This window comes from Hippocampus comes, unplaced genomic scaffold (genome assembly GCF_001891065.2).
Source record: "Hippocampus comes isolate QL1 unplaced genomic scaffold, H_comes_QL1_v1.1 scaffold7, whole genome shotgun sequence".
Classification (NCBI taxonomy): Eukaryota; Metazoa; Chordata; class Actinopteri; order Syngnathiformes; family Syngnathidae; genus Hippocampus; species Hippocampus comes.
In genome coordinates, this window is record NW_017842060.1 from 7,253,140 (window position 1) to 7,271,057 (window position 17,918).

General features: G+C 42.4%; 3 protein-coding genes across 3 annotated transcripts in view; all 3 read left to right on the forward strand.

The window, feature by feature from the left end:
* Positions 1-904: 904 nt before the first annotated feature.
* On the forward strand, positions 905-6,151 carry LOC109511190 (TBC1 domain family member 24-like). Its single transcript, XM_019862061.1, has 11 exons — positions 905-1,138; positions 1,323-1,495; positions 1,564-1,825; positions 2,667-2,819; positions 2,963-3,379; positions 3,464-3,703; positions 3,862-4,017; positions 4,586-4,649; positions 4,747-4,845; positions 4,920-5,184; positions 5,772-6,151. Exons 1-11 carry the CDS (start codon positions 1,026-1,028, stop codon positions 5,954-5,956), a joined length of 2,127 nt encoding a protein of 708 aa, XP_019717620.1. The 5' UTR covers positions 905-1,025; the 3' UTR covers positions 5,957-6,151.
* Positions 6,152-6,931: 780 nt separating this feature from the next.
* Positions 6,932-9,987, forward strand: LOC109511191 (zinc finger protein 239-like). The gene is made up of 3 exons (XM_019862062.1): positions 6,932-7,060; positions 8,267-8,321; positions 8,608-9,987. The coding sequence occupies exons 2-3, from the start codon at positions 8,276-8,278 to the stop codon at positions 9,720-9,722; spliced, it is 1,161 nt and encodes a 386-aa protein (XP_019717621.1). The 5' UTR covers positions 6,932-7,060; positions 8,267-8,275; the 3' UTR covers positions 9,723-9,987.
* A 3,871-nt stretch (positions 9,988-13,858) lies between these two features.
* cfap52 (cilia and flagella associated protein 52) overlaps positions 13,859-17,918 on the forward strand; it is a 14,247-nt gene continuing 10,187 nt past the window's right edge. Inside the window, exons 1-9 of the mRNA XM_019862063.1 lie at positions 13,859-14,020; positions 14,562-14,644; positions 14,898-15,097; positions 15,578-15,714; positions 16,087-16,215; positions 16,572-16,668; positions 16,792-16,908; positions 16,986-17,086; positions 17,682-17,852. Coding sequence (XP_019717622.1) covers positions 14,584-14,644; positions 14,898-15,097; positions 15,578-15,714; positions 16,087-16,215; positions 16,572-16,668; positions 16,792-16,908; positions 16,986-17,086; positions 17,682-17,852 — 1,013 coding nt within the window. The 5' untranslated portion in view covers positions 13,859-14,020; positions 14,562-14,583. The remainder of the gene's footprint in view (positions 14,021-14,561; positions 14,645-14,897; positions 15,098-15,577; positions 15,715-16,086; positions 16,216-16,571; positions 16,669-16,791; positions 16,909-16,985; positions 17,087-17,681; positions 17,853-17,918) is intronic.

Consider the following 17,918-nt stretch of genomic DNA (forward strand, 5'->3'; position numbering starts at 1 on the left):
ATATCTGGTATGTTTTGTAGTTAATTGGTTATATAAACTAGAAAAATAAGATTGTTAAGATTTGGGATTGGGCTTTTAAAGTCAAATCAGAGTGATATGCAAATTAAAACGTTAAGATTATTCCATTTTAAGATAGCTTCAGCGCTCTTGCACCTATAAAATGTTATCACCATTTAACATAAATATGATACGTATTTTATCTATAGAATCTGCTGCCAGTAAAATTATATGTGAATGCAAAAAAATATTCACCTGTGCTGTTAGATAATTTGTTTTTCACCATCAGTGTAGGAGCCCACATGTGAGATAAGCACTCGTAGAGGTTGAATGTGTCATAGCCAAACAGTGGTTGTGTTTAGATCAAAACACACACCTGTTGTGTTGAATAATAACTTTTTGAAGATTTCTCGGAATAGTCCAAGTTGGCATTTTGATTCAGCACAAGTTCAGGGAAGGAGCAGTACCTGCCAACAATTCCAAATGACCTTATTTTGGACACGTTTAAGTAGGTTAAACACAGGTTTGTCAAATACAAAACAAAATGGTTTACATATGGATGCGAATGTACTGTATGCAAATTCGTCAAAATTAGTTACAGAACCACATTTTGCAACATCTGTAAATCGTTTCTTGGAGAGGACTCGGGTCCGCTGATGTAAGTATTACAAGAGTATTCCAAAATGTTAATGTTATTTATATGGATATAATTTGCATTTCAGTCAAGATAATATTAACACTGTGGTTTCTGTCTTTATTTCTGAATCCCTTCCTCTGAGAAGAAGAAACTTGATATTGACAGATTTAAAGCAGAAACGTAAGTGGAACCTTTCCGGCCCAAAGCATTAAGTCACTACAAACAAGCCTCGCCCCTATGCTCCCCCACATGCAGGCTCATATAAGGTCCTGCATCCACGAACGTGCAGCACATCCCACCCATCACATTGAATTTCTGGGAAGACTTGATTCATATCTCGAGATTGCTGGATATTTTCAGCTGTGGAAGTGTCAAATCCGACCTGAGCACAATGACGGGAGGCAGAAGCAGGCAGAGATCTCACTCTTATTACAACCCCGAGGACTGCAAGACCTATGGAATACAGACACAGACTAAAGAGATCTATCAAAGACCTCGTTCAAGGTAGGAGTTCTATTCTCGAGTCAACTGAATGGTCATGATATGACAATTGCTGATTTATTTGCGCGGCTGACCTCAAACTATAGAGGGATGACCAAACTAGGGTGTAGTCCACATTGGCTGGAGAGCTTCCAGCAATGACCCTAAAAACACGATGGATTAGCTAATGCGTGATCATGCTTTCCAGGTCTTTTTACAGTTATGAAACATCAGAACATGAGTCCGACAATGATTTGGGGCATCTATGCATGTCCATTCCACTGATACAAAAATTGACCACTCCACCCCAGCATCCTGTGAACAAAAATGAAAAGTCCAAATCCAAAGTGAACAAGCACTCACTGTCAAGAGACCAAAATGGTAAGTGCATTTTGTATGTTACTGCAGAGTTTCACAACCCTCATGAAATGCTGCACACATGTGTTTAGGCAGCAGAGGCAATCTTAAGTGTGTGTCCATGATCACCATCTCTGAATCGGACAACTGGGAGATCTGCTCCAGCTCTGGCATGAAATACGGCCAGTTCGTGGACTGGGAGAAGATCGATCCAGAAGCTTCAGAACGGTACCAGAAGATACTGGAGAGCGAGCACCAGCGGCTGAAAGCCATGGGAAGAGAAGGATTCTGGGCTACGCCTCATACACTGAGGGCAAAGGCTTACTATCACATCATCCACGGCATCCATTCCAGGTTAGCACGACTCAGGTCAAGACAGGAAAGCTAAGAGACGCTGCTGCGGAAGTGGGAAGTACTGTAAGCTCTGACTGATGTGTTGTGGCAATGCGCAGATACCATCCAAATATATTGTAAAAATGACTACAAAACATACTAAATCGACATACGAAGTAAGACATACGAATTAGCTTTTACCATGGTCAAGGACCCAACAGAGATTGTGGGCGCGGGGGGTGCTGGAGCCCGTCTTCGGGCAGTAGGCGGGGGACACCCTGAACCGGTTGCCAGCCAATCGCAGGGCACACAGTGACGAACAACCAACTGCACTCACACTCACACCTAGGGACAATTTGGAGTGTTCAATCAGCCTTCAATGCATGTTTTTTGGAATGTGGGGGGAAACCGGAGTACCCGGAAAAAACCCACGCAGGTATGGGGAGAACATGCAAACTCCACACAGGAAGGCCAGAGCGGGATCAAACCCATGACCTCTGCACTGTGAGGTCGAGGCGCTAACCACTCGCCTACCGGGCCGCGTAGCCCTTGAGGTGTATTATTTTGAAATAATACACAGCTCCATGTCGACCCAGCCGCTGGGGGGCAGTGCCCTCCCCTGGGGGTGCACTGTTCCCCAGTGCCGGTCCCAAGCCCGGAGAAATGGGGAGGGTTGCGTCAGGAATGGCATCCGGCGTAAAACTTTTGCCAAGACGACCATGCGAGTTGGTAGGACGGTTTACAGGGGGGGATGGAAATTACTGACTCGCTGTGGCGACCCCTGAATAGGGACGTGCCGAAAGGAGAAGAAGAAGACACAGCTCCATGTCATTATACTTAACAGTGCAAGTTTCAATTACAGAACCCAAACTGATAGTGGGTACTGTTCACTATGCTGTAGGTGCGTCAGTCCAGAAAGAGACATGTATTACGAGCTCAGCAGGAAGCTCTTTGGAGAACAAAAGCTCAGCACCCACCCAGTTCCAGAGTACATGGAAGCAGGAGAAATACCAAGGTACAAGTCGACTACATTTATTGCATTCTATATATACCTGAGGCTGGCACTACATTTTTCAATGTTTTGACAATTCACGAAACATATTTCCAGTGATGACATTGTATTGAAAATGATCATTGTGATCGTTGATCTTTTCATAGGCACTGCCTCAATAAGGCGGGTGTAAATTCCGTGAAGAAGATTCTTCTCTGTCTGGGGAAGTACTTCCCAGAAATGAACTTTTGCCCCATCCTCCCAGCTTTGGTGTCGCTCATTTTACATTTCAGCCAGGACGAAGCAGAATGTTTCTACAGCGTTTCCAGACTGATTTGCTACAACGACCCAAATAAGCGTTACATTGACCAGACCTTCCTCACATACCGAGCCTCGTGCATGACCTTTGGAGACCTTGCAAACAGGTGTTGCCGGGGCATCCGGAAATTGATAGCCAGCTCACACCAGAACCTTTTTGAGTTTTACTCCGACTGGATCATGTGGATCTTTGCTGATCTTCCATTCACGTATGCCATTAGAGTGCTGGATGTCTATCTCCTAGAGGGCTACAAGGTTCTTTACAGGTTTGCAGTAATTTTTTTTTCTGCATTTATACCCCCTCAAAAGCTTAGAAAAACAACAAAATCACATATCTATATCATTCGTAGGGTGGCATTGGCTTTGCTGAGCCTCTACAAAGTGTCCGTGTCATCCAGAGTTGCAGATGTGGAAGATTTCCGTACAGACATGAAAAGGTTTGTGCAGAATGTGGCTCGCCACTGCACGGCTGAGAATCTTTTGGAAAGAGCCTTCCTGGTTCCGATTGCCACGAGGAGAGAACTCAACCTCCTCTTCAAAGCTAACAAGGTCTCCCTCATGCAAAAAGGGGTCAGCATCCACCAGAAGAGGTGAGGCAGCGAGAACAATTTTGCATTTCATGTACGAGAAAATAGTTACTGGTCATCAAAAAATGTTTTTACCATATTATAACTACATATTACGATGTACTTTGAATATAGTGGTTCCTCAATGTCACGGTCTCCCCACGGGTATTTTCATCCTATAGGCAGTCGGTGGATACAGTGGACTTTAACAACCTTAGCTCCAGTGTTGTGACAGGAACAGAGATGAGAGTGGTCTGGGCCTGGATACCGGAACGCTTTGCCCTTTTCAGTCCCATTAAGCTGTTCAGTACAACAGAACATGGAGAAAGTCTCGCCTCGTAAGTCGACACTTTAGTCCATTGCAAGCATGTGGAATTTAGGAGCTGTTCACTCAAATTCCTTTTGAACTTTCAATGGATAATGAGTGATTAGCATCCAGTTCAGGGTTTACACTGCTTCTCACCCAAAGTCAGCTAAGACAGGCTCCAGCTCACCTGTAGCCCAAATGAGGACATGTAATACAGTACCCCCTCACTATAACATGTTTCATCCATCACGACTTTGCTATTTCCCGGATTTTTTTGGCGCTTTTTTAAATTTATTTTTATTTTTTTTCATCGCATTGTGTTCTACATCTTGATTGGCTAATGGACTGCGGACTAATGTCAACAGTCTCCGCGCCTCATCGCTGTACAGCTTGCCAAATTTTCTCCATGACAAAACCTACAAATGTTTTGTAGAACAATGACAATAATAAAACAAAAAATCGCCCTCCCCGAAAAGGCTAGTGAGCAATACAAAATTTGGTTGAGCTCCCTACTTTAGCACGAGCACCAATGTGGGTCTTTTTGTTTATTCTTTTATGGGATATTTGATCATTCATATTGACCAATTTCTTTCATGAAGATTCTATTATCACGTGGAGGGCCACGAACCTGCAGTGTTGATCATCAAAACAGTGGATGAAGAGGTACGTAATATTTCAAGCCTGACTACAGCTACTGGGCATGTACACAGTATGGAGAAGACATATTTTGCCTTGAATTAAGTTGTTTTCTATTTCATAGGTTTTTGGTGCCTTTATTTCATCAGATATGGCAGAGCGGCACAAGTACGACACAGATAAAGCCACATTTTTTGGAACATGCGAATGTTTTGTTTTCACGGTGAGCCATCCTGCTTTGCATGGCAAGTGTATCGGAATGGCCACCAATGTCAAGAAATATGATTGCTCTTTCAGCTTCGTCCCAGCATGGAGCGCTACCAACGAGCCATGGTCAACATCATGACCAGGAAAGTCTCCCCTCAGCAGGCTCAGTTCAGCTTCCAGACTGCCTCCAACACAACTCTGACATGTCCGGCTGGAACGCCGCAAGATCCCAGCTACTTGACCATCCCCTTCACTGCCCCCTCACAGGAACAGTTTACTGCCAAGGAGCCGAAAAGATCCAAGGAACAAGAGGCTTCCAAGTTCATTGCCGGCAGTGATGAACGTTTCATTATTGGTAGGTCATTCGCATACTGTGCGGTCATATAGATGCATCATAGATGCTGACAGGCAGCTGAATGGAGGAGGAATGTTTCATAAGACAGGAAGCAAACACCATTCATTGAGCAAATTGTCCCGTTATGATTCCCATGGTTATGTTATGCCAGGTTTGCCTGTGGTGTCATGTGGGATGACCAGGACCAAACAGGGGCACAATATTCTGCTGCATGCTCTATTGGGTTGAGGTTTGGCCATTGACTTAGCCAATGACAAATATCCACTGTCTTGCCTTCAATAAGGTTTATATTTTTTTTTCAGTAAGACATCTAAACTGGCCAACTATTCTCCTTGGTGAATGAAAAGAAAATTTAATAGATTCAATAGCAATCTGGGGAAGGTTGGCATGTCCTTCTTAATATCTGCAAAAAAGGAGATGCCTTTTTGGATGTAACGTATAGTGTGTATGTACAGATTGTTAAACCAGGTGCTAAATGCACGAACATAAAATTGTCACTGTACAAATAACTCAGGACCGACATTCCAGTCTCATTACAATGACGTACATTACGCACAAGGTGTCAACTTCGTTCTGCCTTTTTTCAGGTGGGAACGGAGGCCACGCGCTCTGCTTTCAACAAAACCTCGAGGCAGGCTACACAGAGCCCTGTGACACATTCAAGAGCCCGCCGCTTTGCAAAAGACATTTCAAGATCCAGTCAATGGAAGTGTGGGGAATCCAGAACTCGATTTGCTTTTCTCAGCCTTTTCCCTCCCAGCAAAATATATAGTTCTATAGTGTCATCCACATTGCCTTTGGTTTTACAGTTTTTTTTTATATATATATATATATATACTGTAGAATACTGCTTAAACTGATTTTACTGTACCTTTATAATATCTAAACACATGCCCTTTGGGGACGTGCAAACCCACACACAATAGGCTGAGGTGATGCGGTCAGCTGGTCAGCTGCTGTATGTGGACAAACATTGGAATCCACAGTTTCGAATGTGGCAGTGAGTGTGGTCTCCAGTTGCCCATCCGTGACCTAGGTCAAATGTACCGGGATTGAATTTCATTTTTCCACTGTTTACAGAGCCATTTATTTGTAGTTTTCCATGAGGAATTTTAAATAGAATAGAAAATGTGATTAACAGTGCAAAATATCTTATTATTACTGTATTATTATTATTATCCATCCACCATCCATCTATTTTCTAATCTTATCCTCACAGGGGTCGCGGGTGTGCTGGAGCACATCCCAGCTATCTTTGGGCAGTAGGCGGGGTACACCCTGAACTGGTAGCCAGCCAATCGCAGGGCACACATAGACGAACAACCATCCACACTCATAATCACACTTCGGCACAATTTCGAGTGTTCCATTAACCTTCCATCCATGTTTTTGGAATGTGGGAGGAAACTGGAGGACATGGAGAAAAACCATGCAGGCACAGTGAGAACATACAAACTCTATACAAGAAGGCCCGAGCCGAAATCGAACCCTTCACCTCTGCACTGTGAGGCCGACGTTCCGCCCTATTATTATTATTATTATTATTATTATTAATATTATTATTAGTAGTAGTGGTATATAGAAAACAATAAGGACCCCGCAGTAGTCACTGCTCGGCCCTAATTATGCGTATGAATAAAAAAAAAATATGATATGTTTTGCTTCAATTTTTTGTTTTCAATAAAGTTTGTTTTGGAAAAAAAGTGCACGACGATTTGTATTCATCGCTGAACGTATGGGGGCAGCAATGAGCTAAACGTGCCGGTAATCAAAACGAAGAAGAAGAAGTTGAGCAACGGCAGCGTCGGCCTATTTCACTTTAGCTAAGGCCCGGTTTAAAATGTGGTAACCTTTGTATTGTCGCATCGATCCAGAGGTAAGTGTTCTTTTGTTTTGGTCGCTGTGATCTTAACGATGTAGCGTTAGTGATGTTTGTGTGTTCGTTTATTCGTTTGAACGCAGCTAATGCTAACAACATTGCTCCCTTACGTTGCCGAGCGTTTTTTTTTAAATACAAAAGGACAAACTCTGCTCACACCCTACCCTTCATTACCATACGAGGAGGCAGCCTAGCGTCAAGTCTTAATTCCAAAACACACGCTTTGGGTTTTAAAATGTGTTAGGGTGCATTGCGTACGTGCTGAGATTGGTTCGAAGTGGTTTCATAAACGCTGCTTCACAATTGTTTTTGCTATCGTGTTGGCAGTTAAGCTTTAAGTCGCCAAAATACGTTCAACTCTTGACGGTAAGGTTCACCGTAAAACACCTCGAATGTCGTCATTTGATGGCCGTACCATTAAACGAGCATCGTTGTGTGCTTTTCTAATTTATTAAATATGGAATGGCCGCCATGTAATCAATAAGGCGGCGATCAATTGATTTTAAGTGATTTCCAACCAGTCTGTTGTATAAGACTAGCTAGCCTTCTCGGGTAGATCTTTGAAAGACGATACTAGCGATATGAAATATTCCAAACACTTTTCTGAATGATATATCCGTTTATTTTTTAAAAAAAAGGGACAATGGAATTCGAGCTAAACACAGAAACAGGAAGAATAATCCGTCCGTCTGTACGTCCATCCATCCATCCATCCATGCAGCCATTCTCTAATCCTCTTATCCTCACGAGGGTCGCGGGCGTGTTGGAGCCTATCCCAGCCGTCTTCCAGCAGTAGGCGGGGTACACCCCCTAGCTGGTTGTCAGCCAATCGCAGGGCACACATAGACAAACAACCATTCACACTCACACTGTTCAGTTAACCTGCCATGCATGTTTTTGGAATGTGAGAGGAAACCGGAGTACCTGGCGAAAACCCATGCAGGCACGGGGAAAACATGAAAACTCCACACAGCATTGTGAGGCAACGATGTACATAAGAATGATAGAAATCTTGCACATGACAGTCAGGTGATGTGGTGAGGTTCTTCAATCAGTAGGGCTCCGCGATAAGGCTAAAATGTAAAATCTCTGTTTTTGCCAGATATCTCAATAACGATATTACAATGGATTCAGTGAAAACGATACATTTTTCTTAATTGAGAAAACAAAATATCAATCCAGTGTGTGCTGTTGTTTTGTAAGGCTCTAGCCATGGAGGAAGACAATTCATCTGTGACAGATCACTCCTCGGACGAAAGTAAGTCTTGACACCTCTTTTTATTTTTGAAATTGCCACAACAGTGCCCATGGGCTCGAAAAAGTGCTTTGTCCACCTCTCGATGTGAAAACCATGAAATAAAAGCTGGAATTCTGAACTTTTCTCACATGTTCAATTTTTTGGGTTTGAAACCCAAATATCTTCAGTATGCACTACAACACAAAACAAAAGAATTGAACTTGACATTCCCTTACTTTTGCGGAGGACTGTCAATGACTTACACTTGTGATTGCAATTCAAATACTTTGATGTCCTTGGTCACCAGGTGCCAAAGCCTTCGACATTGAGTACATCGTCGAATCTGATCCCGACGATGACTCTGAGCCAGAGGATGACAAAAATCCCAAGAAAAAGCCACGCACGGGCCACCCTTGCACCGTTTGCAACAAAATATTTGACAGGCTTTCCAAGCTAACCAGGCACGCGACTGTACACACAAGGCCAAGGACCTTAAAGACTCGCTATCAGTGCATGCATTGCGAGAAGACTTTCACAGAAGAGGAGAAGATGTTACGACACCAAGATAATCACAACCGGACAAAGGAGCACCCGTGCCCCGATTGCGGGAAAGTGTTCAGTAAGCCTTCCAGGTTAGAGCGGCATCGACGCATCCACGCCAGGAAACCGAAGGTTCCCCACCAGTGCTCCTTCTGCGCCAAAACGTTCGATAAACTTTACAGGCTCATTCGCCATGAGCGAATGCACACCGGCGAGAGACCTTTCACCTGCTCCTTCTGCGGCAAGGGATTCGCCGAGATGGGTCACTGCAAAGCTCACGAGAAGATACACCAGGATAATCCGGAGAAGCCTCACCACTGCCCCGACTGCGACATGTCCTTCTTCAAGGCCTCGGAACTCGGTCGGCACCAGCGCTCGCACACCGGGGAGAAACCGTTTCAGTGCAGCGAATGCGACAGCACCTTCGCCCGATCCGAGAGTCTGAAGAGACACATGAGGAGCCACACGGGGGAGCGGCCGTACGTCTGCTTGACTTGCGGCAAAGGATTTTACTCCCGTCAGGATTTAAACATTCACTTGCTGATTCACTCGGGGGAGAAGCCCCACGTTTGTCCCATTTGCGGCAAAGGCTTTTCGCAGCTGGGCAACATGAAAGAGCACGAGAAGAACGTCCACGTCAGGTCGGAGAAGTATGACTGCAACGAATGCGGGGCCACTTTCACCCGCTACAAGTCGCTGAACCTGCACCAGCGGGTGCACACTGGAGAGAGGCCGTACCTGTGCCTGCCGTGCGGACGTAGCTTTTCCTGGAGCCACTGCCTGAGCAGACACCGCAGGACTCACGCTCACAAGCAGATGTTGAGAGATGCGGCTAAAGGCCTCCAAGATTTTCCAGACCTTGCTCAGGATCAGTGCAGTTGAACACTTGGCTGCTACTTAGCCTCGCTATACTGCTGCCATACACGCACTAATTTTTTTGCTGGCTTCACTCACGATACGAGGTTCGAGGGCGGTGACTGTTCAACTGCCATATTATGTCAAGATGTCAGCAGAATTTAGTCGCATCTTGTTTTGCAAACACACACACGGAACTTAGGGACCTTCTTTCAGTGATGTACGAACTTGTGTTTGGAACTGAGCGCTGAGTTCCTTTGTGAAATCACGCAGTAAAAACAATCATCAGTTGGATGGAGACCCCTGTGATTCCCTCCAATCATACCAATCAAGGCCATTCGGGCCTTGATTGATATAATGGTATATTCGTGGGACGGTTTCGAGCATGACGGCGCCACTGTGCACAGTGCAAGTCGGGATTGAAATTTGACTGTTGTCGGCGTTACCTGAAACACATTGCCTAATGTGAGCGTGACCCTACATATACTTTTGAAATTCATTTTGATTGCATAAAATGATTCAGGAAGTGTTTTCTCCACATACGGTAGATCTGAGCGGCACCACATGATCGCCTTTAGTTTAAACACACAGCCTAGCAAATCGGGATATCGCTGCAACTGTGTCGCTTTTTCCACAGAAAGTCAGGCATTGCGATGTGGCACATCAGAGTCCGGCCTGACGTATGAAATACTTTTAGAACTTCGACAGTTGTTTTCAACACGGAGGGGCGCGAGAAGTTAGTCGAGTGTTTATACAAAGAAATAAAATGTAGAGCTTAATGGGTCGTTAAAGATCCTGCAAAGTGAAATCAGAGATTTGTTTTCTCAATGCATTATACACATTTAAAGATAATTGCTGGAAACATGCAAAGACGACAAACTGTCCATCCGTCCATTGATTCTCTCGACCACTTATCAGTACGCTATTCGGCCCTGAATTGTGAAGATACAGTGATCCCTCGCTACTTCGCGGTTCGTTTATCGCGTGTTCAGTGCATCGAGGATTTTTTCAAACATATTAAAAAAAAGTTTTTTTTTTGTTTTTTTAATGTACATGGAGTACAGTACTGTATATGTTGCTCTATGTGACTCGCTGTTGTTTAGCAGCTTCTCGCGGACTGTTTGCGGACTTAAAATATATATATATTTTTTACCTGTTTATGTTAATTGGACGCTACTTCGCGGATTTTCGTTTATTACGGGTGGTTTTGTTCCCCATTAACCGCGATAAACGAGGGATTACTGTACACGTAGTGTGAAACTTCGACACTCGTTCAGCTTTTTCGATTTTTGGCCGTGGTTAATTAAAATAGCGGCCAGTGACGCGCTTGGTTATCCGTCTAGAGCCCCCTGCCTCACCTCCACTGAATAAGAACTTGGTGCCCTGGTTAGCACCAGTGGTTATCCGGCATCCTTACAAGTTATTACCAAGCCAATTTCTACCCCCCAGCATTCAGTGATAAGATAAAATAACCTTTATTTGTCCCACACTGGGGAAATTTGCAGTCTACAGCAGCAAAATTGGGGGCGAAGAAAAAAAGTTAACTAGCTAACTAAGCCTCCACCCCGAAAAAAAGCATCTTTATGGACGCCACCGTTTACAGAACAGCTCAATATTGTAAGTGAAATGCTCAAGTGAGGTGGAGGAGATGTGGAAGCCCGTTAGCCTGTTAGCTTGCTAATGAGCCGGTGGCTAGCACCTGTCTGAACCAACCACCAGTGGATTTAAGAGGTTATATTTTTTGCAGCTCAAACCTGGAGGGATGTGAGACATTAGAAAGATGCCAGGGGGGATAGGATCCATTTCTCAACCGTGCATCTATATTATGATTATTTTCCCTTTGAATTTGGCATGGTTGCTCTCTCCAGTGTGTCAAATTTAGAACAGATCTTTTTTTTTTTGCTTTACAAGGACTTCTAAGTCGTAACCTGAGACTCAAAGACTGAGAAGCAATGTTGAACCACTAAGCTGTCGTTAAATGTCGTCCCAGAACACTGTGTGCTTGAGTACTACCGTTCACTTTTCCCTGAAGTCTGGCTGACGTTAGAGCGGCGAATCACCAACAATGAACAGCAAATTGTGTCTAGACAAGAGAGAGTTGATAACAGACACACAGCGCAGTCTGAAAATTGGAATTGAATCAATAATTTGTCACATATGTCAAGACAACTGGACTGGCCTCTAAGGGTAAAAGTATATTAATATGTAGTATGTTGAATATTTTAGATATTAGCAATGTTATTTCTTTGTTTGAGCAGTAGAGGGCAGAGTTTAGCTTTTGACTTTTGAGAGCCACACAATGGTCTCAAAATTACATTCTCTTGTTTTACTTTTTATCAATTTAGCTTTGCTTGAAAGACCAGAAGTACGGGATTCCCATTGTAACATTTTAATACTTCCATTACTGTGAAGGTAATCAATTTATATTGGGATGAGTTTTCTGCCACATCGCCTCGGTTTACATTCCTTGCTCCAAATATATTGTTTTACCACTTCAATCAATCAAGACATCAAGACACTTGAGTAACTCATCTAAAATATCAATAAATCTGGTGTTTCTGGTCATGTCATTTTCAAAAAGTTAAACGGTCACTACATCATTGGGTATTAGAATAGCATCATGCAGATACATTGTATTGAATAAATCAGAATTGGGGGAAAAAATCAGCTGTCAGAATTTTGTCACTTGAAACTATTCAAGGAGAAAAATTTGAAGAAAAGCTCACCCTCCACTCAAATTACAAGCGATATACAAAAGATGGATGGATGGATGTCTGCATTAGCATGACAATGGCATGTATGAAATAGACGAAAACTGCAAATTAAACATGCAAAAATATATATTTCAGAGGATAGTTTTTTTTTTTGGTCCCTTTTTTTAGTTCTCACTGTACGTAAAAAAAAAAAAAAACATGCCAATGTTCGGTACCCTTCATCAAACTTGGGGTACACGTCAGGGCATCACGACCCCAGTGCTAGCCTTTCAAAATAAGATGATTTTGAACAGTAGTCCAAGCTTTGATGTACATATGTCTTCATTTGTGTTTTTTGTTGTAGTTTTTGTATTGTCCCTAACAAACCAGCTGAGAACTGTTGATCGAGCCACATCCATCAAATGCGTACACCGTTGAGGGAATGCAGAGATGAGTAACACTAACGCTGCTAGCTATTTCCCAACTTCGGTTAGGTCACTACAGGAAATATAAACGAAGCCCTACCACCAATTACGAAAAACCATGGGTAAGTGATGTTGCATTAAAAAAGGTTTATAATTCCCAGTCTCATAGTAACTTCTCCCCTCACTTCATTGTCACTTGATCCCAAAATGGCGCCAAAGCTCTACTTTTCTATTGGGACTTTGACACCATATTGTGTTGTCTCAGAATGTTTTTCAGCTAATTAAGGAAAATGAGTTTTAAAAAATCTGATGGCAAATAGGATGGGGAAAATTTTACAGTACTTTAGACTGAATGTTTTGAACTCCTGTTTCCGTTCCACTTTTGTCTCATAAATCCGCTCTGAAGGAATTCTGCCATAATGGAGGTCTGCAGATGTGTCGTGCTACTTCAGATCGCAAACTGCTACAGATGGAATCAAAGGCAAATGCTCTTTAGTAGCAAACTCTATTTTGAGTGGGTTTCTGAAAGGTGCGATGAATCAACAATTTTCCATGATATTGTCGACGCGCCCCAATAGTTTATTGCATATGATGTAATGTTAAGCCAAACTGTAATCTATTAGTAACGGATTGTTGAAGATATTTTCTACTTCTTGCATGCTTTGCCGTGAAAATGAATGACCTGCTGTTGTTCTTCGTGAGTTGTGTTAAAATAAATCCTTTTTGTCTTCCTATGGTCACACTCCAGTTCACTCATTATCCCTTCAAACTAAGTGTTAATTTGTGATTTGTGTTATTATTATTATTATTTGTGTGCCAGGGTGGCGTTGTTTTAAAACTATGACACTACGGGGTGTTACATCTTGGAAATTCGTTATGTCGCTTATGCAGGAACGGGTAGTAAACCAAGGACCCTCTGCAGTCTACACAGGAGGCCCGATCGATTTGTAAAATTATCTAATTGTGAAAATATCTAAAGGTGAATCAAAATAACGTTAGGACGAATGGGAAGGATTGAAGGGGAGAGGGCGGGACGATAGCGTCGCCTGTTGCTAGGCGACGTTTGTTTGTGGTTAGCGCCCTTTCTGCTTAAAAAAGTTATCTTTTGAGAGAATGTCAAATTAAGCACTTTCCGTGTTGTCGGTCTTCACTTGCAATACAGGCTTTTAATAACGGTGAATTTTACAACAACGTCGCACTTCTAACAGTAAGTATTTGCGTTTGTGCATATTCGGTAGATGTTGTTCAAGCTGTTGGGCTATTCATCCGCAATATTTGCGGATACAAGGTCTAAAAGTAGGCATAATATCATGGTAAACAAACAGTCACGTGACCAAGTGCATACAGACTATATAAGAAGGGTAGATTCATAATTTAACGATGTTTATCATTGTGTAGGAGAAATTGTATACGTTTGTTTTTCAGTATTTTTGTTACGTCATTTAGCGACAGGAGAGGGCGAAAGTGTTGCATTTTAATGTCGTTAGTATAAAAGTGGTCTTCAAAAGACGTTACATCACCGATTAGCAGTAGCTCTTTTTATTTCGGCGTCAATGACGTCTGTTGTTTCACGCCCTCGCTATTTATTAGTCTTAGTGTGAGTGACGTTACACTGAGCGAGTATAAAAAAATCGGCAATTGAGTAAAGTAGACTGCTTCCACTTGTGTGAAGATTTTTTTAAGTCGTTTTAATGGCATAACTGTTTATTATATGTTAAATATATATTTTGTAATCAAATTTTGTACAGGCATTGTACAGTTTTCAGCATCATGGATCAGACACCAAAGGAAGTTCCTCAGCTTGAACTGGCGGCGGTTTCCGGCTTCAACGGTAAATTCTCAAACAGAGAAAACTATCAAATGTGAGACTTTGTTGTGTTTTGTTCAAACCATACAAGGAAATAAGTTGTTTGAGTTGCTTCATACAATAGTTAATCCCATTCTAATGTAAATATGTCATTACCCTGTACCATTAATAAATGTATTTACTTCACATGATCAAATGGGGGGTTGGGGGGGGGGGGCAATGATCTGAAATTATATCAAATTGGAAGTCAGTCGGACATTTCACCTTGTGTTTTCAGGTCAAGTGCATTTTGGCATGAGGCTTCATCCGGACAAAGAGCACCTCATCTATCCTCTGGGATGCACCGTTGTCCTGACACGGATCAAAGACAACATGAGGCACTTCCTGCATGGTCACACCAGCGACATATCTTGCCTCTCCACGTCTAAAAGTGGAGTGTATATTGCCTCTGGACAAATCAATTACAATGACTTTGAGGTAGCCTTCAGTGACAAAAGTTGCCATCGCCCAATACCACCATGTCATTTCAATGTCATCATAGACAGTGGATGTGTAAAGTCTCCACACCCATGTTATATAGTGGTAATATCACAAAAAATTGACACTCAAGCAGGGTTGTATAGACTGTATATCTACTGTATTACTTTTATTGTTTTTTTTTTTTAAAGTACTTTTTAATTCCCATTTTCTACATATGTATGCTGTTTCCCCTAGGCCGAGATAATCGTCTGGGAGTACGCGAAGCGATGCATATACACACGGTTTGTGATCCACGAATCCAAAGTGGAGGCGTTGGCCTTTTCTCCCGAAAGTCTCCACACCCATGTTATATAGTGGTATCACAAAAAATTGACACCCAAGCAGGGTTGTGTAGACTGTATATCCACTGTATTACTTTTATTGTTTTTTTTTTTAAGTACTTTTTAATTTTCTACATATGTATGCTGTTTCCCCTAGGCCGAGATAATCGTCTGGGAGTACACGAAGCGATGCATATACACACGGTTTGTGATCCACGAATCCAAAGTGGAGGCGTTGGCCTTTTCTCCCAATGACAAGTATCTGGTGTCCCTCGGGGGTCAAGACGATGGAAGGCAAATCTCATGCTTGTTTGGTATAACAGGAAATGTGGGGGCTGCCTCATATTGAAGTGTGCATGCAATCATCATGAACATCTTTCCAAGAGAACCTCCTTATATCCAACAATTAATTTGAGTTTGAATTAAGTGCTGCAAAAAGGAAACATTTTGAGCAACTTAAGCTTTTTTTTTCCAGGGGAAAAAAAAGTTTTCAATTCCTAATTGTATGACCTTAAGTGTGTTCAACTTTAGATGTTCCGCATTCTGTAACAAAAATGTTGTCTCAATTTGGTATTTCTGTGTCGAGAGAATATGCCTGCCACAAGATATTTTACCCCAATCTGACAATTGAGAATTTTTTGTTTTGAATGCTTTTTTTTTTTCCAGAATACTCTTGTGGAGCATTACAACCAAGCAGGCCATTTGTTCGGCTCCGGCGCTCCCCTTGAGTTTATGTCACCGCCTTACTGTCAAGTACTCCAACACCAATGACAATATTTTCGTCTCTGCTGGCAGGTTGGTGAATAATGTCAATCTTCTTCATGTATTTGTTACAAATGTTGGAAATTTATCCGTATAATAAAATCCAAAATATTCTAAATTCATCAACGAAGAAAGTGTTCAGATATGGCTTCAGTTTTCCCATCAATGGAGATTTCTAGGTGGCGCTCGAGCAGTCATAATTTTCTACTCATACTCAAATTTAAAGGGCCCGTCTTTAACCCTCATGAAGAACAAGTAATGAATATACTATAATTGGTTTATCTGTGCAGGAAATTACCATTTTACCCCGGTTATTGTGGCTGTGTGGCAGCTAGCTGGGATCCCGGGAAACAAACAAACAAAAAAAAAAAATTATGTGATCTTTGCAGGGCAACCTTGCAGATCTGGGAGCTGGATGAATTCAACAAGATTAAACCTACAGACTGTAAACTGAGCAAGCTGAAGAGGACAGTGAGATGCATAGAGGTGGGTATAAAACCACATTTTTGGAGGCAAGTAAGTGACGAGTCCAAGGACAAAAGCGGCTGAGCGCCATTTAGGCAAAAAATAACCTAAAAGACCACTCACTCTAGCATTTTCTTCCTACAGTTTGCACCGGACGATGAGTATATTTTCTGTGGTACTACCAGTGGAGACATCTTGAAAATTCACACCAAGACAAAGTATCTGAGCGACTACGGTCCCATTAAAACTAAACACAGCTTGGTGAGTAGGCCTGGTAGTATTCCTCTTTGGGTGTCATTTTTTTATTTGAGGGTTTTTCGTTGTCTTTCATGGCACAGGGGGCCAATGTCCTCAAGGCGTTAAGTACTGGCGAACTACTTGTTGGTTCTGGATTTGGCACCTTGACACTGTGCTCCTCGACCACCTTCAAAGCTCTCAAGTGAGTCCACAGCATAATTCGTCAAAATAGTTTTATTTGTTCTAGTGGTATGCCACACCAGTGTGTCCCAGACTTTATTGAGAAAAAGGCACATATTTGACAGAAAACTCTTTAGCTCAGTAGCTCAGTAGCTCAATGAATCGAGTCTCCTCACCTCTATAATGTCACAAGATGGCACCAAAACACAATTTTTGTATTAGACATGGGATTGGCCGGAACACAAAAATAGCGAATAGGTGAGTTTTTCAGTGAATAAAGGAAGATATGCCCTCCACACCCCCAAAAAAATCTGTAAATCTGCAGAATGCTGAACTGCAAATACAGTATGTGGGGATTCAGTATTTATAATTTAAATTGTATGGATGGCAAAAGGTGGTTCCACAGGTGAATTGTACCTTCTAGATTCTAGTGGAAAAGGCTTTTATTGTTCTGTCTGTCACTATACTTAATGTTACTGCTATACAGAGAGATAATTGAACGAAGATTCATAATTTGATCAAAATCATCATTTTCAAACCAATGAAGTGATGCATTCCCTGTTTGGGAATGAATGTGCCAGACTGATTTCTTCCCCCTTGTTTGCCTTCCATATTAGACATGTGCAGATGAACAACGGGGTGACCTCTATTGCTCTCAAAGATGACGGCCGCCACTTTTTTGCTGGCACAGACGCGTCCGAGATCTACTGCCTTGATCTGCAGGACTTCAAAGCCGAGCTCGTCTCCACCAGTCACCATGGCGCCGTCAAGGACGTCTCCATCGCTTTGTGAGTAGTGGGGTCACAAATACAAAGCAATAACTATACACACACACACACACACCCACACACACA